At 47.6% G+C, this 27785-nt stretch overlaps 1 protein-coding gene across 1 annotated transcript in view; it reads left to right on the forward strand.

The window, feature by feature from the left end:
• Nucleotides 1–27785, forward strand: part of ADAM12 (ADAM metallopeptidase domain 12) — a 298041-nt gene that overhangs the window by 214624 nt on the left and 55632 nt on the right. Inside the window, exons 6-11 of the mRNA XM_012781371.3 lie at nucleotides 359–545; nucleotides 8002–8067; nucleotides 9145–9216; nucleotides 15884–16053; nucleotides 18178–18262; nucleotides 22246–22394. Coding sequence (XP_012636825.2) covers nucleotides 359–545; nucleotides 8002–8067; nucleotides 9145–9216; nucleotides 15884–16053; nucleotides 18178–18262; nucleotides 22246–22394 — 729 coding nt within the window. The remainder of the gene's footprint in view (nucleotides 1–358; nucleotides 546–8001; nucleotides 8068–9144; nucleotides 9217–15883; nucleotides 16054–18177; nucleotides 18263–22245; nucleotides 22395–27785) is intronic.

The raw sequence follows: 27785 nt of genomic DNA on the forward strand, positions 1-27785 counted from the left end.
TTCAGATATAGTTATTCTCTGAGCAGATGAAACATCTTTTCCCTCAACTCTTCTTCCCAGCAATATATCTTTGAGACATAAAAAAAGAAAAAAACCCACATAAAGGCAAAATGCAGTCTATTCTTTACCATAAAACATTTCAAACGAAAAAATTCTCAGACTTGGTTTTCAAAAGATTTGCAAAATTAATGAATGCAAACATATGGCACAGGAATGTCCTTTCCGGATTAAAACCTGAGAATAGAAATAAATTGGTATTTCTCCTTTCATTCTCTTTCTCATTAAGAACTGTGTCTTAGCCATAAACAAGAACCTATCCTTAAACGTTACATTCTTTTTCTTCTTTCTTTTTCAACAGGGGACTTATTATGTTTGAAAATGAAACCTACGTCTTAGAACCATTGGAAACTGCAACCCAGAGGTACAAACTCTTCCCAGCCAAGAACCTAAACAGCACCTGGGGATTGTGTGCATCGCATCCTGACACGGCAGGCCTCACCGCAGATAACACGTTCTCGCCACCCTCTCACGTGTGGGCAAGAAGGGTAAGAGGGACACCCCATTTCACGTTTTGGGGAAGCTAGGGGCTCAAGCTATGGATGCCCAAAGCTGGGACATCTGGAGGAACTTTGCCACCAAAGGGTGGTGTTTGGGGGATGGAGGTGCCCGGCGTGTCCACAGGCACTTCACATCGTGTGGAAGAGTGTGACCACTGCTGAATCTCCATCATCGGGTTGCAAACATCAGCCTCAGACTCATCCAGATATTCCGGGTAGAGTCACGTAGTCGGGGTCAGAGGGTGACAAATCACCGTTCACGAGATCTTCCGTGACACCCTACCGCGGGCCTAGCCCCAGGGCTGGGCCCCACCATGGCGGGCAAGACAAGAATGGACGCCGCCCCACTCCCCAGCAGCTCTCCTCCTGCTGGAGGAGGAAGACCATACGGAGGTTTCTTCATTAGCAAATCCGGGTTCTCATGACACTTCGCAGAAAGTTCTCGGTCTGTGCCCACGTGCTTGTGCAGAGGTGAATTGCATCGTTCCCCGCGTGGTGTTGCTTTAGAGTTTTGCCGACCTCCTAGTCCAAGCTGCAGATGCCTATCCTAGCTCCCTGTTGGCACTGTCCAAGCAGTCTGTCTGTCCTGGCCACCAGCCCCTAGGTCTGCTCGTAAAAGATCTTGCTTTCTGCTGCGGCACTAGAGCGAGTAGTTGCCTAACAGTCTGCTCTGCCAACGTACTTCCCTCTCTGACACTTCTCGTGTGGCACCACCAAGCCTCCGCCCCCCAAATACCTGCCCGTCCCTTTTCCGTCGGGTACTGTGTGGGCAATACAGGCCACAGTGGCTCTCTGTTAGCAAGGACTAAAGGTGGTCCTTCCCCATGTTTGGCTGGAGTCCCTGAATTTAAGCACAACCAGATAGGAAATTATCAACAGTTTCCTGATTTTCCATCTCTGGATTTCCTCTCTCTCTGTTGACAAGAAATCAAGAAAATTCATAAATATGTCGCTTATGATTATATTTGACTGTCTGAGGACACGTTCTTCAAGGTTCCTCTTGACACATGTTGTCTTTCCTAACTTTAATTTTAGTAGACCATTGTTTAGCGCTCAACATTCCGTGAATATTATTCTTGGTTCATCCTATTAATCATTCTTCTGAATTCAAACAGTAAGGGTTATCCCAAATGATTTCTTCTCCTTCTTAAAATTCCCCTCATACCTGTGGATAGGTGTCCGTTCTCCTAAACTACTCTTGGTTAAAACCAGTTCAGGACTTTGAACTCAGATTAGATTCATTCTTTTTGGTGCAGGTGTCCCGCTTATGCGACCCTCACCCCCTCCCTTTACTAGTGTGTTTCCAAGATTTTCTGTGGCAGGTGCTGGCGACCCGTTTCCTTTCTCTGCCCCGTGGCAGGAGGGAGAAGACCCCTCCCATCAGGTGCTGTGTCTTGGGGGTGCAGGGGGCAGTAACCTAATCCCAGGGGACAGAGCTTGACAGTCACCCCCCAGCTCAGGAGGGTTTCATCCTGCTGCTCCGTTCCTCACCCGCCCGTCTTAGAGTGACAAAATTAAGAGCTTCGATCACACAGACCAGCCTCCGTGGTCCCACACACGTTTATTTTGCTCTTCAGACGCTTTTGCCTTTGATTCCGTGGGTAAGATGTGATGAAGCTACAGCTTTCCAGTCGTAAACAAGCAGAACATTTGCACGTTGTCTTCCAGGCGCTTTGCGTTGAGTACCTTGTTGAATGCACGTCATCCGCATTATAAGATTTACAATTTGACGGTCTAGATGACACTCAAATATGTTTGCCGTTTTATTTAGCGGTGCGAGCTTGGTCTGTCCTTGCCAGCCATATTTTTAACTCTTTTAGCCTGCAGCTCTCTAGTTTTAGAGCTATGATTGTGACTCGCGGTCATTTTGACTTGAGAAACAGGGAGAACCCAACTCGCAGCACTGTTTTGTTAATAACGCATGCTGAAGTGCAAGCGAACCTTTAAACTGAAAAGGGAAGGCGTTGATGCCAGGTCAACTCAGTTCTCGACGTTCCTCTCTAGAAGTAGTTGTGATTGTTTTCACGGAAGAGAAAGCATCCTGGACTTAAAAGTGCACGTATATAATGAACATGGTGCAAAAAGAATATAATTTCCATGTAAGTAGGATTCTTGGGAATTGCAATTATATGGAAGATTGTTTTGGTTAGCACCTATGGCAAATATGAAAGGGGCATCGCCTGCCTCACTTACGCTGCCTTTATTTTATGCTTTAAAAAAAAATCAGTGTAACTGCGGCTGCCTAATCCTGTTTATGCAGCGAGGCAACCACGTCTGCTGCTTCCCAGCGTTTTTCTGCCCCCACTAAATGTTAACTATTGTGAAGATTGGTTTGCAGACTGATTTTCCTGCAGATGTTTGCATTTTTCTTCATGGAGCGTTGGTAATAAATCTGCACTCGGGGTCTACACCGGCTATAATATAAACCTGCGCTATTGTATGTCATTTTTACAGGGCTCTACGTTAGGTTTTAGTGAGAGCCCCCGTCGCCCCTGGAAGGGCACAGAGAGACAGGGAGTGTCACAGTCGGTTCTGTCCTCTGCGGGTGTTTAAACCCGATCTGCTCACCTACGTCCCACTCCCCTGTCTGTGGGCTTTGCGTTCAAGAATGCAAACTAATTTTCACATCAGCCTGCACAAGCTGTGAGGAAGACAAAGGCAGTCAGTCTGGGGGAAAGCCACATAACACATCCCAAAGGCACATGCAAATTGCTTCTGAATTGTCCTCTCTTTAGGGATTATCTGTGCCACTGTTCCCCTCCATTAGTACGGATTATTACGAGCCAAGTATAAAAGTTGCTATCTTCTCTGGAAAGAAGCGTTTGCTTGGGCTGCTGTGTACACGCAGGCGCGTTCGGGAGGAACTGTGTGTCTCCCCAGAGGCGGCCGTTGCGAGGCCACCTGGCGCTGCCGCTGCTTTGTTTCTGGGTACCCTCGCGCACCTGTCTCATGGAAGCCGTAGGCGTGGTGGTGGTGGTGGTGGTAACAGTAACAGATGCGTGGAGCCTAACAATAGTTGAATGTCAGGAACGGGCCGGAGCCATTTAAAGACTCAGTGATGACGGCAGGCGTGTTGAATTCCTCTCCAGCATGGCCATCCCCCACCGCCTCTGAGAGACCGTCCTGTTCCCTTACCTGCCTTGCTGCTGCTTTCAGAGCTCGATGGCGGGGAAGCAGCAGCACCGCTTCCTTGGGCCTGGGCTTTGAGTGTCTGTTTGCGAAGCTGAGGCTCTAAATTTCCCGGCGTGGATCGCTACTGAGTGTCAAATCCATTAAAACTCTGGATAAATAAATAACAGCCCTTACTTTGTGCCACCGGTCTTTTCTGGACTCGATTTCGGTACTTCCCATTTGTCCCTAATTAACATTCAGTTTGTCCCTAATTAACATTCAGTTTATCGGGTTCAGCCCATTCTCCCAGCATATTGTTTCCTTTGCTTAATCCTGCCAGCCACACACTGGCCAGGCTGGCCTCACTGGCTGGGGCCCGCCCGGGCAGACGAAATCGGCGAAGAATCACCAACAGGGATGGTGGAGACGACCTTTGCCAACCAGAATCAAGCTCAGCTCACAAATATTTGTGGCTTGAGAGTCGAGGCCTGGAGCCATAATACTTGGAGCCATAATAACTGTTCCTTGCTCATGGGAAGATAAACCCAACTTTGGCTTCGTTTAAGGTGCTGATCTCGCCAGCACCTGGCCCTGGCCCCATGGTTACTGTTGCGCTGTGGCTGTCTGGGTGTGTCACCGCCCACTCAGGTGTGTGTGCCCCCCCAATCACGGCTGTCGCCAGCTCTTGCCTGCACAGCTGCGTGACCTCCGACATCACCTGCTCAGAATGCATCCTCCTCCCCGCAGCCCAAGTGATTTCTTTAAAATCTCACAGTCAGGGGCTCCCGTGCTCTTGGACACTTAGGCTTCCCTTCAGCCTCCTTGCCACGGCCCCGGCGCCCTGTCCTGTCTTTGCCTCTTCTAGCCCACTCTCCCCCCTCACCAGGGGACTCCTGCCATACTGCCCGTTGCTCCAGCACGCCAAGGTCTCCCAGCCTCAGGGCTTCTGCCGCTGCTGTTCCATCTACCCGAAACACTGTTCCTGCAACAATCTTCCACACATACCTGTGTTGGGGTTAAGGGAACTTCTCCTTCGCCCACAGAGGGTTCTCTGAAGAATCAGCTTACGAAAGGCAGAGTAATTAGAGAAGGGGCATACAGATTTATTTAACATGCATACGCGGACGCCTTCAGAATGAAGACCCGACCCGTCAGGGCACAGAAGCTTATATACTGTCTTGAGGGCGTAGAAAGAATGAGGGCTTGGATCCTGGCAACACAGGTGACAGGGGTGCGGAGAAGAGTAATTCCGTTGAGGGACAATAAATGCTTACTGGGGACAGTTCAGTGGGCTTGAAGAACAAAAGCTCATTTTGAAGCAAAGTCTGTTGGGCCCCAGAGCGGACAATGGCTTGTTGCAGAAGCCTGTCCAGGTTTGTTAGCAGACTTGAGCCTGCCTTCCTGCGGTGTGAGTTCAGTTCTTGAAAACTCAGAGAAGGGAGCAGAGGTCACCGTTTTCTTCTTCGGTAGGTCTGGACTTTAGGCACATAAGGAACTTTGGAGGATCCTGTGCTTTGGGGGAGACAGTGGGGGCCCCGGGGGACAGGGGCCACAGGGATCCTGAAGCTCCTTTTCCAGTTCATCATGTACAAAGCGCCGTGTTTTGGGGTATCGGATTCCGAGCCCCAACACCTGCTTCTTTATCCTTCAGGTCTCAGTGAACTGAGCCCCTCCTCCAGCTTCATCCTCATTGCAGACCTTGTTTATGTCCTTTGTTGCACTTTGCCTTATCTTTACTAATCCTGTGTTGTCTTCCCTTCCCCCAATCTCCCCAGGAGGCAGGGACACTGGGTTCCTTGTCTGTCCTGTACCCCAGGCCCCAACACAGTGCCTGGCACACGCCGTGCCCCCAGTAGGTATTGCGGGATGAACTAACGCTTTACAAAAGTTCTGACCCGTACGGAGAAAGCATTGCGGATTTATGGTCGCCCTGATCTCGGCTTGCTTTTCTAACTCAAGTTCCCAGTGCCAGAGCTCTCACTGCAGGCGGTTTGGAGAATGTCTATCCTTGGGAACTTGGCCGTGGTGGCTCTGAGAGGCCCGGGAACTGGTTCCCTCTTGAGCAAGACTCATCGAATGCCTCTGCCTCCACCTTGGAACGGAGGCTCTTGGGCCAGCCCCAGAGGCTCATGTTCCTGTTTGGGGAAGGGCCTTCGTTCATGACTCAGAAAATGAAAATTCAATCAAGCAACCAGTTTCGAATGTTGCTCTCTATATCACACATTTAAAATATGATTTTTTTTTTAAACTGGGCGAGCCAGATAGGTGGAAATCATGTGGAGGTAATTTAAGCTTCTCTGTATGTGCGACTCAGTGCAGGGGGGCGGGGGGTGCGAGGGGGGTAGGGGGGACCTCCGAGGCTGAGAGCCGGCCACTCCCCCGCCGTGTTTTATTATCATGCGGTTAAGCTGCTCTCTGAGCTTGCAATTCTCTGAATTCATGAGAAAATGTGGACTTCTCTGAAAACTGCAGAGACAGGGAAATTGTGTTCATGTGTTTGTTTTCATTATCTGGAATTGTGTATTTTCTAAGTGATGAGCTAGAGCCAGTTGGAAATGGCCCCCGGCCGTTGATTCCGCCCCTCCCAGGCTGAGGAGTGTAAACGTCTAAACATCCAGAGTCCTTTCGATGAGTTTTTCAATAGAGGATTCATTTGTTTTTTTTTTTCTTTTCCAGAGCTATATTTTCTTCTATGTAATTAGCTGGACTTACTAATGGCTAATCAGGGAATCGTGAGCGAAAGAGAGATTTCTGCTTCTCTCATACCTCAGTACGGAAAAGGAGCAAGATCTTCACACTTGCAGAAGGTGTCTCATTTCATGTGCACCGATGAGCTTGTGTTTTTTTTTTTTTTTCCTTTATAAGTAATACATTGTTACCACCATGAAGCATGCCTACAGCATGTAACACGTAGCAACAAAACGTGGCACTTTTTGTCTCGTAACATTGTAAAACTATGAGAAATTATACCTTTCATGGTGCTTTATTGTCCCTTCCTCCATGAGGTTTTCAGATTTTCTTTAGGGACACCTAAACCCATGAGTCAGCACAGCTGGGCGGCAGGAAGGAACACTGCCATAACACAAACATTTTTCTTGTAAAAATCTGTTTGGAAGATCCTGGACTGGTGGGGGTTTGTTTTATAAAAGATGTTTCCCTCAGGACTGTGCGGCGGGAAACCCAATTCAAAGCACACTGCAGTCATTTTTGCTCTTGTCTGAGAGAGCGGTTGCCGCAGGCAGGTTCCAAGCGTCAAGCGGCGGACGGAGCTAACTCGCAAACCAGCGGTCTCAGTGGTCGGGACCAAAGACCGGTTCAGCCCCGTGTCCTCCAGCAGCGTCTTATTGCAGAAACAGAAGGCTTTGTTTTTTGTTTTTCATGTTTGCTTTTTGAGACCACCCTCCATGAATTGCTTTATTTCTCCTAAAAATGCCGTTGGGATTCTCCCAGCGATTCACAGGGGAGTGCAAAGGCTTTCGGAGAAAGTTTGATTAAAATATAACCAGCTTCAGAGGCTGCCCGTCTGGGTTCATGTTTCTGCTGCCCGAATCTTCTCCGTCCCTCACCTAATACCCAATGTCCACGCTCTTCTCAACTGTTTCGCTCTTACAAAACCCCATTCTCCAGCGGCAGGTTTCAACCTTTTCTTTTTTTTCTTAACGCTATTTCTGTCTGTCTGTCTGTCTCTGCTGCTGCCTTCTGTTTCTCCTCCTCGTGCCTCTTTCTGGCCTCTCTGTTTCTCAGCCTGGCTGTTCTCCTTTCTCCTGACCACCCCTTTCGTTGCTTCTAACGAGATTTTTAAATGGTCGTTTTTAAGTGATTATGCAGTTCCTGTTCAAGACATACTCTCCTCCACTCTTCCCAAGTCATAAAACAGGTTCATTTGGACCAGGCAGACGCAGGGAACATCGTGCAACACTGAATTCCGTCATCTTCTGTAACGGTCTTCGCATGTGCTGTGTGTGGTCCGCAATAAACGGCCTTTGACGGGCTCCTGTTCTAGAGAGCACTTTGGTTCTGTCTGTTTATGTGCCTGTTTTGTTTAGTAATGATCTTGGCTTTCTGTCATCCTACCGTTGATGATTTGGCAGAAAGGTTAAAATCCTTTTTAAGGACTTCCCAAATGAAAACAGAAGCTGGTCACCCATGCTGAGAAGGTTTTACAAAGAGATTGGTTGGGGTTGGGGTCAAACTTCTAGATGGAGTGGAGGTGAGAGGAGGATGGTGGGAACAGATTCTCACCTTGAATTGGTTGGATTGAAAGACACGGACGGTGATCTGGGAGCCCCAGAGAAGCATTAAGGGAAATTAAATCCATGTTTACTTTTGGCAGCATAAAAGAGAGACCCTCAAGACGACCAAGTACGTAGAGCTGGTTATCGTAGCAGACAACCGAGAGGTAAGAACTTTCTGAAATTTCTCAGTGTGGTTAGTTAGAAAGAAAGAAAAGAAAATGTTTAGTAACTTATTACTTGCTTTAATTACCCCACTTTCTGGGTGCCCTTGGAAGCATTGGAAACAACCCATTGAAAAAAAAATGGTTTTCTGATTTTATAAAGCATACAATATTAAAAATGTATCTGATTTTATCAAATAATAGCAAAGCCTGCAGGAAAAAAACAGAGTTGCGCAGTAGCTAAGCTCTCAAAACAAAGAGAATTGTTCAGGGGAAATGACAGGTAGCTTTAGATTGTATTTTAAAACATTTTGGAGAAAAGTTTAGTTTTTAAAATGTCTGATATTTCTAAATCAAAGTGAATGAATGAAGGTATAAATAAGTGAAGGCTGTAGAGACATAGCAGAAAAATCCTACCTTCTGATGTATGGCTTGAAACTATGTTAGTTTTATCTTTTAATTAATTTTGAATTAGTTTTTTCTTTTAGATTATCTTCTATTTATTGCCTCATTGACATATTATGGATTCGGTGACATTTTCTCATGGACTCATTCAATACACATGAATGAAATAAGCTTGACAATTTCTCAGAAAACTGTTCCCATTCCGGAAGATCAGATTAGGAGAATGGGGAATTTGTTAACTTCTTATCCATTCTCGTCTGTGTTGTTTGACAGGTTGCCATGAGCTTCTATTACTTTTACTATTTAATTTTTTAAAACAAATATAAAGCAAATTTCTCAGGAAGTTAAAATCAAGTTGATGATATGAAAAATGGCTTTGGATTGCCTTCTCGTTGTCTATTTCCCCTTTGCCAAAACGTGTCACTGCTTCCATCATTTATGAGGTTGGAAAATTGCAGAAGTTTCTATCTTACAAGCACTTGGCTTGGGAGAGTTTCAGGGAGTCCCCAGCCGGGAAAATTACTCGGCAGGATGCAAGCTCATTTCACCATAAACCCTGGTGGAGAGTCCCGGGTGGTTTGCAAAAGCCCAAGACTGGACATTTCCAGGAGCTGGGAAGTTGAGATTTGATTGATATTCTTGCCATTATTAATACTGACATTTAAAATTGTTAAGTTTCAGAGGCAAGGAAAAGATCTGGAAAAAGTTAAACAGCGATTAATAGAGATTGCTAATCACGTTGACAAGGTAAGTTCTTTTTCAGGTAATTAAATTACTCACATCATGTAAATGCTTGCAACTGAGGTTGAGAGAATCGAGCACTTTGTGGGACTTACCAGGGAGACCAGGCTCTGGGCTGGGTCTCTGAACTCGGGCCCTGGGCTGGAACTTGGAGTTTCCCATCCTTTGAGCACACAATGCCCGGGTCCTGGAGTGGCTTCAGGAGATGCCACCTTGACTGTGATGGCCTTGGGGATGCAGCTTCCTCCAGGCTCTCTTCTGGCCAGACAGAGTGCCAATCCGAGGGGATATGGTTTCAGTAGCTGGTCTTTGCCAAGGAAACTTTATCACAAAGCCAAGATGCAGGGGAATCCTGGGAACAGAGTGCCAATCCAAGGGGACCTTGGACTGCCACATTAGATGCAGGACCCCCTGCAAGCTGCATCCATCCCTTTTGAAAGCCCTTGAGCAGGGCCTCTCCCAAGCCCCCCTGTGGCGGATCCCACAGGGCCCTTCAAACCATCCCCACCGGTGCAGCCCCGTGCCAAGGTGGCCCTGAGGGTGGGCTCTCATTTATAAGGGACCCACAGGTCTATTGTCCTGGGACACAGAAACTGACCTTCAGTTCAATCAGCTATTGGAAAATCCCTCCCCAAGAACAAGCAGGTCAGAAACACCTTTCACAGAGACGATGTCCCTATTGGAAGAGCCCCTGGAAATCTGGTCTAACCCTGGGGGTATTTGCCCACTCACTGCTCCTCACACCACCTGCTAGCAAGGAAATGGGGAAGCTGTCTATCTGTCCAAACCGTCTGTCCTTCATCGACACATGACTCTTGGCCTAAAGCAGGGCTTCTCACGCTTGCCTGCACGCTGGAGCTGCCTGGGAGGCCCTCAGAGACATTCTGCCTTCATTGCGTGGGGGCCAGGGGCTGCATATCAGAACTTTCAGGAGCTCCCTAGCCATTCCCACGTGCACCGAGGCTGGCAACCTCGGTCCTAGAGCACCTGTAGCTCCTAAGCAACACTGCGTGTCCGGCCTGTGGCGACAGCATGAGAGGGGCCCGGTCCCTGCTGAGCCTCTCAGACACAGCCAGGATCCCCCGAAATGGTCAGATTTTCCACACCGTGGTTCAGGAGCGCGCCTCACGGTAGTTTCATTTCCAAGCGATCCTATCATATTTGAATGGAGTTTTCTAAGTCTTTGGAGAAATGAAGGCAAAGGCCCTCCCAGAAATTCAACTCCGTTACACAAAGCCTTATACGTGGTACCAGGCACTGAGCATCAAGAATTCAAAACGAATCACGCACGGTCCACGCACTTAAGGGAGTCAAGGCTTCGTGGAGAAGCAGACACACAAAGCACTTAGCGTGGTCCGAGGCATCAGGGAGGAGACTGATGCTGCGACCTGAGGTTACGGGGACACAGAAAAGAGTCCCTCACTTCTCTCTGGGGTCAGGGTGTCTTTGCAGGGAGAGGACCCCACAAGGTGAGGGCAGTTTCACTCAAGCGGAGCATGGCAGGACCTGGCTTGTGCTCCACAATCTGGACATTGCGAGTAGCTGCTTATGACTAAAGGGAGTGTGTGTGTGTGTGTGTGTGTGTGTGTATGTGTATGCGCGTGTGTGTGCACATGCATGTGTGCATTAGTGTGCACTGCATGCATGTGTATCCATGTGCACGCACGCTCATGTTTGTATGTAAGTGCAGCACACAAATCTAGGGCAGGAGGAGATGAAGCTGTAGGGATTCTGACTGCCCAAGGCCCCGGACGCCCTACAAAGCTGTCCTGACCTTATTCTGCAGTCGGTGGAGAGCCCGGTGAACGTGTTTAAGCCGGGGAGAGAGACAGGGTCGTGCAAAAATACCCCTGCAGTTAGCGGGGAGGACGGCGTAACCAAAGACAAATAGGGCTGGGTAGGAGCCGACTGCACAGAAATGAAGGCCTGACCCGGGGCAGAGGGGAGGCAGAGCTGTGAGAAGGACGAGGATCTAGAGACATGTGAAGAGACGTGGTTACCAATATCTTTTGTTTGGCAGTCACTGTGTGCCAGGCTTGGCTTCCACTCTAGGCAGGTACTGCTGTTCCCATTTGGAGAGCAGAAGAGGCGAGGTGTGCAGAGGTCAGTAACTTGCAACTCGTTGACTTGGCCTTGTCTCTGCTGCACTTGCTGGGAGTCCCAGGACCCAGCGGCCGAGCAGAGGGTGGGTTCAGGTGACTGCAGTCTCATGGTGAGGACACAGGCACACGATGCTTCATGCCCCAAAGAAGCAGGCGTGGGAAGAGGAGTTTGGGGGCACTCTGAGCAACCAGAGACCTGGGCCTGGCACTCAGAGGGAGGCTGTGTCTGGAAGGAACTTTCTAAAACTCAGAAGACACACATGGTCGTCAGTGTGCATCAATAGGACGTCACCCTCATCCAGCAGGCCTTTGAGGCGGGTCAGACTCCCTGGCAACCCCTGCCTGTGCATACGGTTTGGGTAGCTGCTCTTTGGCAAGGAAACTTTATCACAAAGCCAAGAGGCAGGGGAATTCTGGTAACAGGCAAGTCCTGCCGGCAGGAGGGTGTGGGGGGTGGGAAGGCGTCACGGACAACATGGGGGTCAGAACTGCATCTCAGTCCCGGCCCGGCATTAGAATCCCCGGAGACTTTTGTTTGTCTGTTTGTATGTTTACTCTTTGAAATACTGATTCCCAAACCTCAGCCTGGGATTCCGATTCAATCGGCCTGGGGTGGAGCCTGGACACAGGAACTTCCCGGGGTCCTCCAGCGATTCCAGCTCCAGGTGGGTCTGTGACGCGCTGACTTAGGCCAAGGGTCCAGGTGCCCTGGCCGCCAGCACGGGCTGTTGCTCCAAGCCGAGCAACTTGGACCATATCCTGGAAGGCCTTGGACTGTCCTCAGACTGCACAAAAAATGAGAGAACATGAATTCTTCTTAGGCTGCAGGAAGAAAAGCAAATGATGAACTATATTAAACCCACAGTGGAAATTGCTGAAACCCCGTTTTTAAAAGTGATATATTTTGGCCCTCAGTGTTTGCATTTCTTTGCATTTTATTCTAGGTTATATCTTGCTTCAGTCTGCAAAACCAAAAACAAGCAATTGAGGGTTTGTTAGTAATTTGCACTGGTAATGAAAGGACACCGAGTCTCAGAAAGTCCTGATGGACTCAGCTGAGCGTGCCAGCCTGGCTGCACTCGGGTTTGTGGTGGGGAGAGAGCCGTGTGCTGAGCACACAGATATGTCCGGCCTGGCGTCCCTGTCTGTCCCCAGCAGACCCCAAAGGCCCTGGTGGGGGCACCCAGGGTCCTTAAGAGACTGTGTGCATCCAACTCTGTCATCTGGTGACCCTTGTCTCTGCCAAACTTTCCAAATTTCAGTTTTGCAACTCTACAAGTTGGGAGTGTCTCAGCCTAAAACACAATGACTGTCCCAGTGGCAGCTTCCTCGTTGGCTGAAGTCTTGGCTCCCCTGGGCTACTCTAAATTAATAACTGCTGGGCTGTGTTGGCGTGGAGAGGACATCCTGGGCTGGAAGATACAGAAGTGACTGAGTGACAAAGGTGACATTCTGGGACATTCAGGAAATCCCCCCATGAGTGAAACAGAACACATGGTTGACACGCCTACTTGTAGGGCAAACTCGGGACACTTTTCCAGGTCCCGATTCCTGCTGGGGAGTGACTGCCTTGGGAGGAAGTCATTGCCAGGCTTTGCCTCTTTAGCCCTTGGCCTCCCATCTGCCTTCCTCCTCGTTCACTGAGGGCTAGCACCAGCCGTGAACTCAGTGACCTACTTTTGAAAAGACTCATCTTCTGTGTATTTAATTTCTTTGAGTATTTTCACCTGTTTCACTGGTGTGATGGTTTTCTCCCCCTCTTACCCTCAAACCAGTTGCCTTAAGGATGCTCATTTCTTCCTGAAAGCCACCTTGACCCCCCCCCCCAGGACAGCATCCCTGGGTGTCCTGTTTGCACAGTTGCTGGGCAGTTCGCTGTGCTGGAGCTCGCTGGGGTCATGGCTAAGCACTCCATGCCACATGCCTCCCGATGGCCTCTGAGCACCCGGGTGGCAGCGATGAGGGCCTCTTAAGCTTCGTCCTCTCTGCTGGGGCCAGGCCTAGCCCACAGCAAGAGCCGAGCAAATGTTTATAGCTGTCAGGTGAATCCGTTCAGCTGGATCCCTGACTGTGTCCACGCGCGTTCTGGGATTCACGAATCAGGCAGGTGGCTGCCGAGCCCCATCTGTACGGCACAGGCCCACGAGCCTCTCTCTGGGCCTGGGGTCACGGTGAGCCTCTCGGAAGGGAGTCTCAGCACTTGCTGAGATGGCAGTGTTACTTGGTGGTTAAAACATGCGTGTCAGGGTCAACTGCCTGTCTTCAAACCCCAGCCATGTGATTGCAGTCTTGAGTAAGTTACCTGGGCTCTCCAAGCCTCAAGTGCCCTTGACCATAACATGGGAATCATAATAGTTCTTAACTCGTACAGTTACTCTGAGGACTAAGCTACAGGACAGAAGCACCTTAGCACCAGGCCTGGGGTGTCCTGATGCTAAGCGTTAGCTGTGGTGGTTGTCAGGAAGAACCAAAGGAACCCCGTCAGCGGCCCTGGGAAGAACTTTCAGAGCAGGCGGTAAAGGGGCGTGTGTGATGGCTCAATGTGGGTTTAACACAAACGACAGTTAATCAGCAGCACTCACTTTGGAGAAGGGGATTGTATGTTGTATACCACTAAGGATGAAATCTGTTCTAAAGATGTGGTTTGAGAAGGCTAATTGGCGGAATGCAAAACCCGTCATTATTATGAAAAGCTCCTGGATTAGTAAGCAGCAAACTTTTCACTGAGAAATGATGACAATGGGTTTTTTGCAGACCTTAATTACTGCCTCCATACAACACTGAAGGGAAGCAAACGTAGCGTCCCCTTCACAAATGATAGCCCTGAAACCCACGTGGGGTGTTTGACTCTGAGGACATCCCTTAGCAAGCTGGTATTAATATAAACATCAGCACCATTGCTGCTTTCCGCTGTTACCTTTGCATACAGTACAGCTGAGAACGCAGTCTCGCAAAGGACGGCGCCAAACATGTGCACTCGGACTTCTAGAGCAGTCCGGGAACTTGATTTTGCCTAGGAGGCCTGGGCTGGGTGTTCGCAAGTAGATACCACAGGACATGCACTTCTTGATTAAAAACAAACTGTTGTGCAGTGTTTCAGTCATGCAATTGTCTCATTAACTCATTAATACAAGGGCTATAATTGTTATCTGTTTGAAACCACGTTGGACCGAGGCAGTCAGTTTATATTCTGTGTTGTAGTTTGCACTCTAGTCTTATTCTTCTGTGAACCCAATGCCCACCATGTGGCCATGGGGACCAGCAAGGGGTAAGATGAGCCTGCCTTAGAATCTGGGTTAGAATCTGGGGTCAGATGTGCAACTTTGAGGAGTTTCTTGTCCTTCAGCTGACTGCATTGGAATGGTGCTTAACTATCCAGTGCAGGGCTTCTTCGAGTTTGTTATGCATTGGCTGGATGCTTCTAGCAGCTGAGCATAGGCCCTGCTGACACCTGGAGCTTAGGTTAGCTTTGGCTGCTGTCACTAGCCCCGTTTTTCTCCGTGGCTACCTGGGGTCTCAGAAGATGAGGGCTTTCTCATTGTGTGCTGCCTATAGAGGAGGGACACTGGAAGATTGTACAGCCAACCAGTGGTCCCGTGTCCTCACGCCCTCAACTCTAAGCACAGAGCCACCTCCCTGTCCAGGTGATGGCGTGGTGACAATAGGTAGTCCATACCTCTACCCAGATCCCTCATCCTGGCCCCCTGGGCTTACATGAGACAAATCCATCCCTCGGTCATGGGAAGAGTGGCTTTCCCTTCCTCTGACCAGGCTATCTGCCTGCGGAGTCTGTGCTGCAGGCTGAAGTTGGGGACACCCACAGGTGGGGGACAGCCAGGGAATGAGAGGACTCGCTTTCCGTGGTGCCCCTGAAGCTTTAGTTCACAAGCCCCTGAAAGAGGAACTGCATTTAACAGATCTTTCTCATGACAGCGTTGGTGAGCTAACTTCTGGCTGCAGGGAGAAGGAGGGTCATTAAAGTTCCCAAAGAAGGGTTTTGTTTATGGCTTTATTATTCCAAAAGATATTGACTTTTTCATTTAATTAAAACCTGCTAGGCTGATTATAGGTGACAGAATATGGTAGTGTCAGCCAAGGCTGAGTCTTTGCTGAAAAATTAATGCAGATTCATTTTCAGTAACTCACAGGCAGAGCATTTTGCTTAAAAGGAACAAATTATTGTCCTTGGCAGAAGTGTCTAAAAGATCCTAACTCACTCATTGTTTTTCTTGCAGTGGATATTAACTGGAGTCTTTAGCTATCTCCTACATCTATATGCACATTTTAAATCACCAATGAATCATCTGAAATGTGTGCTTCCACACAAATGCAGGCAGACAGTAAAAAGGCTAATAACTCCATCTGTTTGGTCAACATGCGAGAATCCGGTTAACACATCACTTTGCATCAAGCACTGCAAATACTTCTTAGATTGTGATGCCACCGGAACAAAGGAGCGCTGAGATGTTTTTCTCACCCATGTCAGTGAACATCAAACAATGCAAATCTGTTCTGATTTTCATTTTAAGTTCTCATTAATGTGATCTCCAAGGAATGCCCGTTTCCCCCAGTTTTACAGACCGCTGAACATCCGGGTAGTGTTGGTAGGCGTGGAAGTGTGGAATGACATTGACAAATGCTCGATAAGTCAGGACCCGTTCACCAGCCTCCATGAATTTCTGGACTGGAGGAAGATGAAGCTTCTACCTCGAAAATCCCACGACAATGCACAGCTCATCAGGTAGGGAGTTCCGTCTCCCCTCTGCATGCCCTCCCTCCTCCTGGTATCACCTGCATGGCCCGGAGCTGCACACCTTTCTGCAGAGCACCTGCCTTGAACAAGGGGCTTCTCAGCCCACAGCAGTGGGGCACATGCGGTCCCTACCTGAAATTGCAGATCTACTGGGGAAGGTCTCTCTTTGGACACCCTCTTCAGAACTCTCGATCCCATTTCAGAACCCTCATGTATTTATTCCAGAACCCGGACATTTTCCTCTATGCCACTTTTTCAAAAAGGCTTATTTCCTTTCATGATTAATGAAAAAAATATATGTTTATACAAGATCACAACAAGATCTAAGGACAGTACATTTGGGTGAATATTGTCAGATACCTGGAGAAAAAAAAAATCTTCATTCCTCCTCCTGTTTCGGCCGCTACTCTTTGGTTTTCTAGACCACAGAACACTAGGCATAGAGCATATTAACCTGTGTGGCTTCTTTAAATCAGTATGTATTGAGCACCTGTTAGGAACCAAACAGTGTTTTAGGGGCTTTGAACACAATGGTGACCAACTCTGTAAATTCCCTGCTCTCAGAAGTCTCCAGTCTGGTGGGAGAAAACAATAAACAAGAAAATTTCAGAGAGTGATAAGTGTATGAAGATAAACCGAGGGAAAGAGTAGCTATAATGTACCATAATAGATTGGCGAGACTTTACAGACACCTTTATTTTTAAAAGAAAAGAACAATCTTATAGTCTAAACTGGCGTAAAGTAGATATGTCGAGAAGTGATGAATTTTTATTTAAATCTTTAAACAGCTTATGCCATCATTCTTTTGTTCTCATGCAGCTTGACAGAGATGCTTTCCTTTGGTGAATCAGATGTAGCTTACCGAACATTTATGGAAAGTTAAAAACCTGCCCGAGCCCATTCTCTCGGTGGGGAGCACCCACCTCTGAACTGAGGCTGGTGGCGTTCCCTGGGGATTTACTTTGGCCACTTTCACAGGGATTTCTTCCTCTCTCAGATGTTTGTGGTGGCCTCACATTTTATGCATTGATTAGTCCTGAACTACTAAAAGTACGTTTCCTGTATCTCGAGTCAGAGTGTTTTGATTTTTTCCCCCAATGGAGCTTGTCCAGTTTGAACGTCTGAAAATAAGTTAGCATCTTATGTAACATTATTTACATACACGTATAATCGTTTCTGCTCATATGATCTATATAGATGTAAATATAAAGGCTGAAATTCCTACTACTGTGAATGTGAGTGTAGTGGGTAGGTATGGAGATGGATAGATGGATAGTTGAGGTTTTATATACACTTACCACCTTCCCTCCAATTGACCGTGGCTAAAATATCTAACTTTTCAAACAATATATGCATTACCTGTGTATATATAATATATGATGGCCATGACAGTAGTGGTAAGTCATTTGATTTCTTTAAAGGGGATTCAACAAGTGCAATGTTTTAGTTTTTCATTCACAAGGTTGGAATTAGCATTTTCATCAGACAGGTCCTTGGCATTATTAGATTCAGGGTAAGCCTCCAGAGAGGAGGAAGCCTGCACCAGAGCCACAAAGTCCCCCCCCCAGAAGCTTCCTGGGTGCCAAGGCTTTGTGGGTGCAACACTGGCTCCAGGGGATGGATCATCTTCCTGCCAATTTCAGTTTTGCAGGGCATTTTGAAGGAGTGTGGGTTTCTGGCAGAATTGGAATGAGTTACCCAGAAAAGCAAAATACAGCCGCAAAAGAACATCTAGTAAACCATCCGATGCATTTCTTTTAGTTAACGGTGATTCTCTGTGACTATTTTCAGCCTTTCCATCAACATACACTGTTTAAATCAGCTCCCTATGGTCCGTTAGGAAGCAGGCAGGAAATGACTTATAAATGTAAAGTAATGACTAGCTGTTGGCTAAGTCTTGAAAACAAAATTCTAAAAGACGATGGGACCATGATGCAACAGCAAACATAAAATCTTAAGGGGAAAATAAATCAAAATCACATGTAAACATACCTTCATACAGCTATTTTTATTTTTGCATCCTCTGTTGCAAGAAAGTCTAACAGAATTTCAAATATTAGAAAATGCCTCCACTATGTATTAGATTAAAGGAAGTCCTCTCTCTTTTCCTAGCGGGGTTTATTTCCAAGGGACCACCATCGGCATGGCGCCGATCATGAGCATGTGCACCGCGGAACAGTCCGGAGGAGTTGTCATGGTAAGCCCAGGACGCCAGGACCTGGTTTCCCTTGTTAATGATGCCCTAGAAAAATCACTGCTCTTATTGCACTTTGTGGAGTGAGGTCCTCTCCTTTAATGCTTTTCAGATTTCACTCTACTCTTACTTGAGCTATATTTAGAGTCTTATATATCCCACAGTATTTTAAGGGCTGTTCGTAAGACAAATACAAGTTGCACACAGGAAATGTGGGCATGTAGACTAGCTGAGAGGAGGCAGGTCTATCCCTTTCGTGGAGAATCGCCTGCGACTGGGACTTTCCAGTCCAGGAATTCCTCCTAGCATTGGGGTGAGCCAGGGCATCGGGGTTGCCCTCATGACGCAGCTGTCAGGATGCACCGCCGTCTCGCCAAACGTTCCCCGTTGGAATGGTTTTCTGACGGCTCTTCCTCTAAGCACAGCAGCCAAAAGTCTGAGGTTTTGGACTTTTTACCACTGCAAATGCTTTACATACTTTCTGGCCGGTGTACAACTTGTCTTTAAAATAACCTTATTCTTGGAAGGCGGAGACCTGGGTTTATTGCTTTACGAGGCTGATTTTGTCATATATGGGCTTATATGTGTTTGTGAAAGGAAATAAAATGGGAAGAATATTTGGGGCTTCTTATGAATTTAAGAGGGAGGTAGCTTTGATAGGCTGTCCAACGGGGGGCTCAGGCTCCACTCCACCAGATCGTTAAGGGAGAGGTTTCCACCCTACGCTGTGTCCCCGTTCTGAAAACACAGTGCCCCCTGTGCACCAGCCCGCAGACAGGGAGTATCCTCAGAGACCATCCCCCCATCTCCGTTACACACACAGAACCTTGCCCTTCCAAGAAGCCGTGAGTTCCTCCATGTTTTTTTTTTTTTTTTTAAACAGAACATTTCTGAGCATTCGGTTGTATGAAAGGGTGGAAAGAGTTACGTTCTGCTGAGTGGTATTTTCTCTCCACATACTGCCTAATCACATCTTCTTAGTGAATACACACAAACAAACAGTTCCCTCTTCTCTGGGTGCAGCGGTTGGTAATCAACATAAGTCTGCACTAAATGCATTAGCTGTTTGGAGGGATTGCTCCCACTCATTGGACTCCTGGCTCACATGGGCTGCTCTCTGCTTTTCTCAGAACATAGAGCCCCGTAGTGTGTGATCTCCACCATGGAAGTCACTGGAAAGTTCGGTTTTTGTTACTGCCAGGTTAATTTCAAGTCAGATCCCAACTGTATTTTCACAGAGCAGCCTGTAAATTTTTAAGAGGGAATAATTTTCTGTTTCATGGTCCCATGGTCAGTTGCTACTGACTTTGCCACTTTAAGTTGGCATAAATATTTTTCTTAGAGCTGAAGCTGAATTCTTCCTAAGCATGGCAGGCTCTGCCACCTTCCGGCTCTGAGACGCTCCTGTCACCGATCTGGCTGTTTTGAGCAGCTTCCTTCAGCTCATGTCCCTTATTCTGTTTTTTTTAATATGAAAATTTCATTAAGATTCCTTCTTTAAAAGCATACAGGGAAGCCTGGTTTTTTAAAAAAATATATGAAAATAAGTGTGAGGAATATAAGCAAATTATGTATCATTCGTTAAGCAGTGAGGACCAAAGTTAATTATCAGGAAGTATGTTCTACTGATTTGACGGCAGTTAACAGCATCCTTGGACACACTCCTGGTGCTTTGCACATATTAGAGAAACATCACGTAGGATGAAAATGCTGCAGTACCTTTCATTTCTATAAAATTCATGAGATCAGCAGGATCAGCATCTTGACCAGACCTCCAACTTCTAGACCAGCTTTCTCCAGCTGTGCCTGTAAAGTTAAATTCTTAGGTGTTACATGTGACCATGCCTCATTCAAGGTCTCACAAATCTAAGAGGAAGGAAACAATGTAGCAAGAAGTAGGGATCCTCGTGAAATTGAAAATGTGATGCCTGGTACCATTTCTCTGTTTTTCAAAATAGAGCAGATCATTAATGTTAGTAACTTAAAGCCATGCCTTTGTATCTAACTGGCCTAAAACAGTCTTAGTTTGGGGATAAGACCATGCATTAAGAGATTGGATTTGTTGGTTTTTTTTTTTTTTCTCATTACAAATGTAAACTGTTTATCAGGGTCTCTTAAGAGATATTCTGTTTATAATCACTTATGCGTGAAAGAATGTAAAACAATTTGGCAATTAAAAACAAAACTGAGATATTCAGTGATACAAAAGAATCAGAAGTAGAATATTTTTTAAGCATGAATTCCTTGAATGTTGTGCCAAGGCATGCTAAATTCAGCCCTCCGCATTCTTAGATCAACTACATTTTCTTTGCCAATGTGTGTTATTCTTGAGAATTGATTTCCTGAAACATATTTGTAAAACCTTCTACAACAGGAAACTGTAAAAGCTAAGCAAAGTAATTTATTAGGAATTTCATCTATTCGAAGAATAGCTTGGCTCCTTGACATGCCATTCTTTTCTTAGGCTGAGGGCTAGCTGCAAATGCTGCCACCAAGCCCGTAAGTCTTTACAATGAATCTGACTTTATCCAGAGACCTCACAAAAGCTGTGTCAGGAATAATGTTTTCTCTAAAATACAGTATTGTACTTTCTTAGTCCATTTCTGGTTGCTTATACCAGAATACCTGAAGCTGGGTGATTTTATAAAGAAAAATAATTTATTTGTTACAGTTATGGAGGCTGAGCAGTCCGAGGTCAAGGGGCCACACGTGGTGAGGGTCTTCTTGCTGGCAGGGACAGAGTTTCTGCAGAATCCCCAGACAGCGCAAGGCATCACATGGCAAGGGGGCTCTCTAAAACCACCAGACCTACTCCCATAATAATCCATTAACCCATCAATTCGTGAACGGATTAATCCATTCTTAAGGGCTCTGCCCTTAGGACCCATCACCTCTTACAGGCCCCGGTCTCAATGCTGCCGTGTTGGAGATTAAGTAGGTTCCACACGAGTTTTGGAGGGGACAGACATTCAAGACATAGCAGCACCATTCCCTGGAAGCCTCTTGGGCAATCTATTGTCTCTTCCCTGGGTAGCACAAAGCAAGTCACAAATAAGTTACCTTCTTTACTCTGCGGTGTGCAGGGCTTTTCAGAAATGCCATTTGTGGGCATGATTTCTATAAATCACATTCACTAAGTTTAGTTTGTTAAAGTTAAGTAATTACATTTTTTAGTTAATTTCTAGCGTCGATCTGAGTCAAGCTCCCCAGGCACTCCACTAAATTAGGGGTGGCCCAGCAGTGCTTGCCGAATGGAGAAGCCTCCTTCCATGACCAGGCAAGAGGTTGAGTGAGCCCCTAGCAGCAGACGTCAGAGAATCGGGACATCCGCACGTTTCCAAAGTCTGCCCGACAACACAGAGGGGCCAGCAAGAGGAAGACATAACTGGATTATAATCCTAATCCAGTGAGACTCCAAACCACTTACTCCATGTGGTCAGGCTTATTGTAAATTATTGTGAATAATTTCCAAGTTTCCCCTAGTGAGCAGGAAGAGGCGTGCTCAGTAGCAACTGTCCAGGTCCTACTGAGAATGTCACAGAGCATCCTTCCTCCCATCCACTGTCAGCAGCATCTCGGTTAAGGATAAAGTGGCACTTTCATTACCCACACAGGAATGCGCCTTTTCTTCTTATGATACAGACATTTTTGCTTCATTCAGTAGAGTTTTATGAGAGATTGTAAGAATCAGGATGGACATCCCTGCCTCGATGATGTCATGTAAAGACGTGATGAATCCTACGTGTACACGTGAGCTGTACATGCATTCCTCAGCAACAGGGACCCCAGACTGGCTTAATGAATTATATCTTTTTTTTTTTTTTTTAAGCTTGAACTAAACGATAGCTGTATACTGGTCCCGTATAGGGAATTAGAGTAAGTCAGATGTTGATGAAAGCTAGATGCCTTTGTTGGGGGTGGGGCGACTGGACAACAAGGCGGAAGGGGGTGTGAACTCTACGTCTGTGCTCTTGTGTTTCCCCGAGGACCATTCAGACAGCCCCCTTGGTGCGGCCGTGACCCTGGCGCACGAGCTGGGCCACAATTTCGGGATGAACCACGACACGCTGGAGAGAGGCTGTAGCTGCAAGACGGCGGCCGACAGAGGAGGCTGCATCATGAACCCTTCAACCGGGCAAGTACCAGCGCGCCCCACCGCTCCGAGGGGGGTCGTGGCTTGAAATGTGCATTGGCAAATAGTAGAGTCAAAAGCTCCCCTGGTTCCCTGCTCAGAGCACCCATGGAAGCTTCCAGAAAGAAAATTCCTTCCCAAGAGTGGACTGTGCTACAAGGGGGAGTCACTGGCAGCCAGGTTGTGACGCTGCGTGGCGTGGGCCCTGACCTCTTCCCTGAGAAGTGGTGGGGCTGGGTGCTGTCTGGTTGGGAACCGCAATTTATCCCTCAGTCCCAGCGCGTGTTCTTGAACTGACCCTGCGGCTCCAGCTCCCAGGCCGCAGGAAGCAGCCGTCTGACGGCCTCGTGAACCCCCTGGGCAGGGCTGAGACGGGGGGTCGTGTGCCGGGGAGGAGGATGTACTGCTTCCCCTGGGGTTGCCCAGGTACATCTCAAGTGTCCCTGCCCCTGACAGCACGTCACCTTGCCGAATCTTAGAGGTTTAAGTGAAAAATGGTAGTTCTGCTTTGGTAATTTAGGATGTTCCTCCTTATTTTACTGCCTTTCTGATACTCTGGGCTTGTTTCGATGAGAAAAAAAGGAACAGTTCCATTATTGGAGCATCCAGGTGAGGTGGAAGGGGATGCCACTTGGAGCGGTGAGAGATTCAGATGTGCTCCTGTGTCCCTAAAGATTCTTGTTAGCCAGGGAAACGTGCACTGGATACAACTTGTTACCCCTCGGAACCCTGTGAACAGTTACCTTCATGGAACTTTCCGGCCCAAGTCTGCTTTCTGGGTTTGCTGGAAGGAGACACTGGGACAATAAGTGACTCCCTGACTAGTAAGGACTGGCCTCTGTGAAGACTGGCCAGCACGGGGTCACTGCTGAATTGTCGAGCAGTGCGGTTATGCCTTCGCAAGCAGCAATCTCGTGGGCCTCTGTGAGATGGTTTGTAGGGCGTTGAGTTGCCCCTAAAACAAAGACTGGGCAGAACCAGCCCATCCACCCATCCCTCCTCCCAGTCCTCCTTCCTTCCTTTTTTCCATCCATCTATCCATCTGCTTATTTCTTCACATATTACACAAATATTTTTGACCCCTGTGCTTGTTGTGAAGAATGCATAGAAAAGGAAGACCCCTTCAGCTCTAACAAGTATGTAATTCCGAAAGGCCACCGGCAAGGCGCGTTTTCTGATACCCTATGTACCTTTCCGTATAGCCTTTTGAACTGAGAAGCCTCCGTGGCAGAGCTGCAGAATGAAGCCAAATTACCCCGCAGATGTTCAAGCACCATAGGTAGAAATGGTGCTAAGAGCTCAGCAAATCATTTAAAAGGCTTTTTTCCCCCTTACCAGGGGTTTGCTAATAGCCTTTATTTGATTTATACCATATTAGCAATTTCTGAGTTTTCTCTTTTGCTGAGCTTGTGCTTTTGTGTAAATCTTTTGTATTTGGTTCTCATTTATGGTCCCACATTCCTGTCCAGAGAAGTGGTGTTTTTAATTTTCTTAGATGGAAAGCAACTTCCTAAGCAAGTGGGTGAATTAATCACAGAAGCCCACGGTGAGGGGGAGGTCACGCGGCCCAGCCAGGCCTCCGTCATCCATCAGCCACCGTGGAATTTCCCAGGCTGCTGCAGTACTGTCTCCAAGTGCTGCTTCTCTTACCTCTTAGCGTCCCCGGGAGAGCGTGGGCGTGGATTGCATGAGATCACGTGTCTCTGTAAATCGTAAATCACTCCACAAACGTGAGGTGGTATTGTTAGCATGTAGCTCACAGGGACGGCAGAGATACCAAAAAGCTACAGGCCTTTCTCAGAATCCCTTCTCCTTGTTGCTGGAAAGGACTTCGAGCACCTGCCACGATCACTCAGCAACGCGTCCACAGGTTCTGCGTGGACAGCTCGTTTCTAACGGGCCCGCATCCAAACACCTCCTCTGACCTCTTCCTCCTCACCAATGCAGGCACGGGTGGAAAATGACAAAAGTATTAGTCAATTTAAATCTTAGCCCCTAAGGCCACTCAGAGGTGATTCAGTAACTGCTTTAACAATACTAAAGTCCCAGAATCAAAAAGAACCAAGTATTGTGGATGCTTTAAAGGGGGAAAGTATATCCCTTAATATACCTTGTTTGTTCTTTATGAAAGCATTCAAGAATCCTGACTCTGAGAACATTAACCAATTGCCTTCACTGACCGATCGAACCCAAGGCCCATGGATTCTAGGAGAGAGTAGAATCCTATTTCCACTTGGGTGTCGTGACTTCAGTTGCATTCTGCAGGAATGGTCGGAGGGGGTTTCCTTGCAGGTTGTCTCATTAATTACTGCAAGTCTTTGAGTGTGCGTGAGAGTGTGTGTTTTATGTCTTTGGGTAGTTAACATTTAAGACCTGTCTTGGAAATGACTTTGGCAAAAGCAGTATCTGGGGATTCGTGTGGGAGTTAAACTCAGTTGAGTCTATCCATTAACGAACTTCCTGGAGCCCTTGGTCTTACGAGGGTTGAGGACTAAATAGGCTGCATTTATAGGAGAAGGGAAAATGTGAATGATTTGAACACTTTTAGCAAAGACTATTTAGCATAATCGTAAATGTCACTTCCTAGAGTAAAAAAAAAAAAACACACACACAGGCAATATTGGCATTCAGAAAATCACTCTCACATGTTTCTCTATTTTTTGCAGAGAGTTTTCGGTTAAATGAGAGTGGAAATAACAGAACCACGTCATCAGGGTAGTCAGCTGAATCCACAACACGTGTTAAGTGAGCTCCTGCCACATGCCATGCACTGTGATGGGTGTTGGGGACACAACCATGAGCAGGACAGACACCTTTCTTGCCCTCATGGAACTTGTGTTCTAGGGTGGAGAAAGAGAGTGGAGAAACAGCAAATAAAAAAATGAGGTGTTGGAAGGAGCCCTATGAAGGAAGCAAAGGGAGAAGAGGAAAAAGAGAACCGTGGGCTGGGGGCACCAAGGGGAAGTGGGGGTTGGAGGAAGACCAAAGAAAGGGGGAAAGAGAGGGGGTAGAGCACGGAAGGAGGGGAGCTCAGTGGAGGGCAGGGAGCACGAGGCTGGGCTGGGAGGCCGGGGTCTGGAGGGACGTGATGTAGACGCAGCTGGATAGAATTGAAGAGGTGCCGGGGCAGGAAGGTGGATTTTAGTCCCTAGAGCACAGGGACGTCATTGCAGGTTTTCAGGCAAGACAGTAATACGATCTGATTTCTCTTTTAAGATTTCTTTTTAAGGATATCATATAGTGTCTGATCTACTGTGGCTTGCCAAATTAAGAGCTTACTAGCTGTAAAATTTTTAAAAAGTGTGTGTGTGGGGCTTTCCTGTAAAAGAAAAGCACATGTAAGTTGCAGCTTTAGTGTAATCAATAGGTATCGGGAAACTGTGGAGTGGGAGGGCCCTTCTCTAGCACGCCGGCTGGTCTCTCACTCCACACACTCCCCTCTCCAGCCCCGTACACTGATGTGAAAGCTTCCTTTTTGTTTAAGATTTTTCACTTTTCTTTTCCTACAGGAAGCATGCTTTCCTTAAAGGACTATGTCAGGGAGCCACCAAAGAGCATTTTCACATTTGCTGAGATGAGGAGTTTGAGACCTGTTTTGGTTTTGTTTGGTCCGTGCTGGCCAACGGCTCCTAGCAAAGAACACGTCCCCATCCGCCACCCGGGAGTGGAGAGCCGCGGGTCGAGTGCCAAGGATGATGTAGGATGAGAGAAGAAGCAAATGAGGGTTTCCTCCTGCTCTCCAGGGTGGGAATAATTCACATTAAACTGAAGTGTGCACTTGAGGAATAACATCTACACCTAGATCAAATAACCATGTTTAAGGAGAGAGCACGGCCACGCTGCTTCCCCGGCAGTTTGTATCGTGGCCTCATCCAATTCCGTTTAATTTGATTTGGAAAACATTCATCAAATTCCCGATGCTGCTCAGCTGTCTGGATGCAGAACACATCTGCATGAGCCACAAGGTCTGGGTGGCCTCCACCCAGGTTCACCCTTCTCTAATGACAGCTGAAAACACGATGGCCCTGCCCCTAACTCAGGAGAGCCCACTGCAGGAAACAGGGTGAATAGATGAGCAATCTGGAGCAAAACCACTCACTTACTCAACCAGTATTTACTGTGTTCCCACCATGAGCAAGACCCTAGGGAGCAGGGTGGGGCCATAGAAACATCAGGAAGGATCCTTGACTTCAAGGATTTCACAGAGTAGTGGGATGACAGGCAAGTGAACCAGTGACTATAAACTGCACAGGACTCTGATAAGGGGTGCTTTGGGCTGGGGTGATTTGGGATTCAGGTGCTTTGAGATGGGGCGCTTTGGGACGGGGACGCTTTGGGACAGGGATGCTTTGGGACGGGGCGCTTTGGGACGGGGATGCTTTGGGATGGGGTGCTTTGGGATGGGGCGCTTTGGGACGGGGACGCTTTGGGACAGGGATGCTTTGGGATGGGGACGCTTTGGGACAGGGACGCTTTGGGACGGGGCACTTTGGGGCGGGGCGCTTTGGGACGGGGCGCTTTGGGACGGGGGTGCTTTGAGATTCGAGTGCTTTGGGCTGGGGTGATTTGGGATTCAGGTGCTTTGAGATAGGGTGCTTTTGGATTGGGGTGCTTTTGGATTGGGGTGCTTTGGGATGGGGGTGCTTTGGGACGGGGATGCTTTGGGATGGGGCGCTTTGAGATGGGGGTGCTTTGGGACGGGGGCGCTTTGGGACGGGAGTGCTTTGGGATGGGGCGCTTTGGGACGGGGGCGCTTTGGGTGCCATGGGTCTCACCACAGGGCACCTCATCTAACCTGTCGGCACCATCCTGAGTGTCACAGCTTCTCACCTGTACATTTTTCAGTGGGTGCCTCTCAATGAGAAATTTTTTTAACATAACCACGATACCATTTCACATCTTTTAAAAAGTGGCCAATAATTAATTGCTTGCAGGGAGCGAAGGTCGGAAGGGGCGGTGGGCAGGAAAGGCGCATGCTGGGGCAGAGTCCGGCGGGACCTGGTCTCGGGGAATCGGAGGTTGGGCAGAGCTCCCTGAGCATCCCAGGCTCAGGCCGTGGTGAAGCCGTGTTTCTTTCTAAGGAAGCCTGTGCCTGAAAATGTGTTTCAAGGAAATGAAACGAGCTGCAGTCCTCAGTGAAAAATCCCCAGAGCTGTGGATATGGTGGGCGTTGAAGAAAGTGCCGTGTAGCTGGAAAGTCCACACTCGAGAACTCGCTGTGTGGAAAAATGAGTGCACACGACACACATCAGTGGGATTCAGCCCACTTGGAACTTGGGGAGCTGCTTGAGTTCATTAAACACATTCGTCACAATAACGTTTGCAGTTTACCAAGATGGGATTGGAGGAAGTTATTTCCCATCTCAGCTCTTCATTTGAGGATTTTTTTTCTCA

This window comes from Microcebus murinus, chromosome 14 (assembly GCF_040939455.1).
Source record: "Microcebus murinus isolate Inina chromosome 14, M.murinus_Inina_mat1.0, whole genome shotgun sequence".
Classification (NCBI taxonomy): domain Eukaryota; kingdom Metazoa; phylum Chordata; class Mammalia; order Primates; family Cheirogaleidae; genus Microcebus; species Microcebus murinus.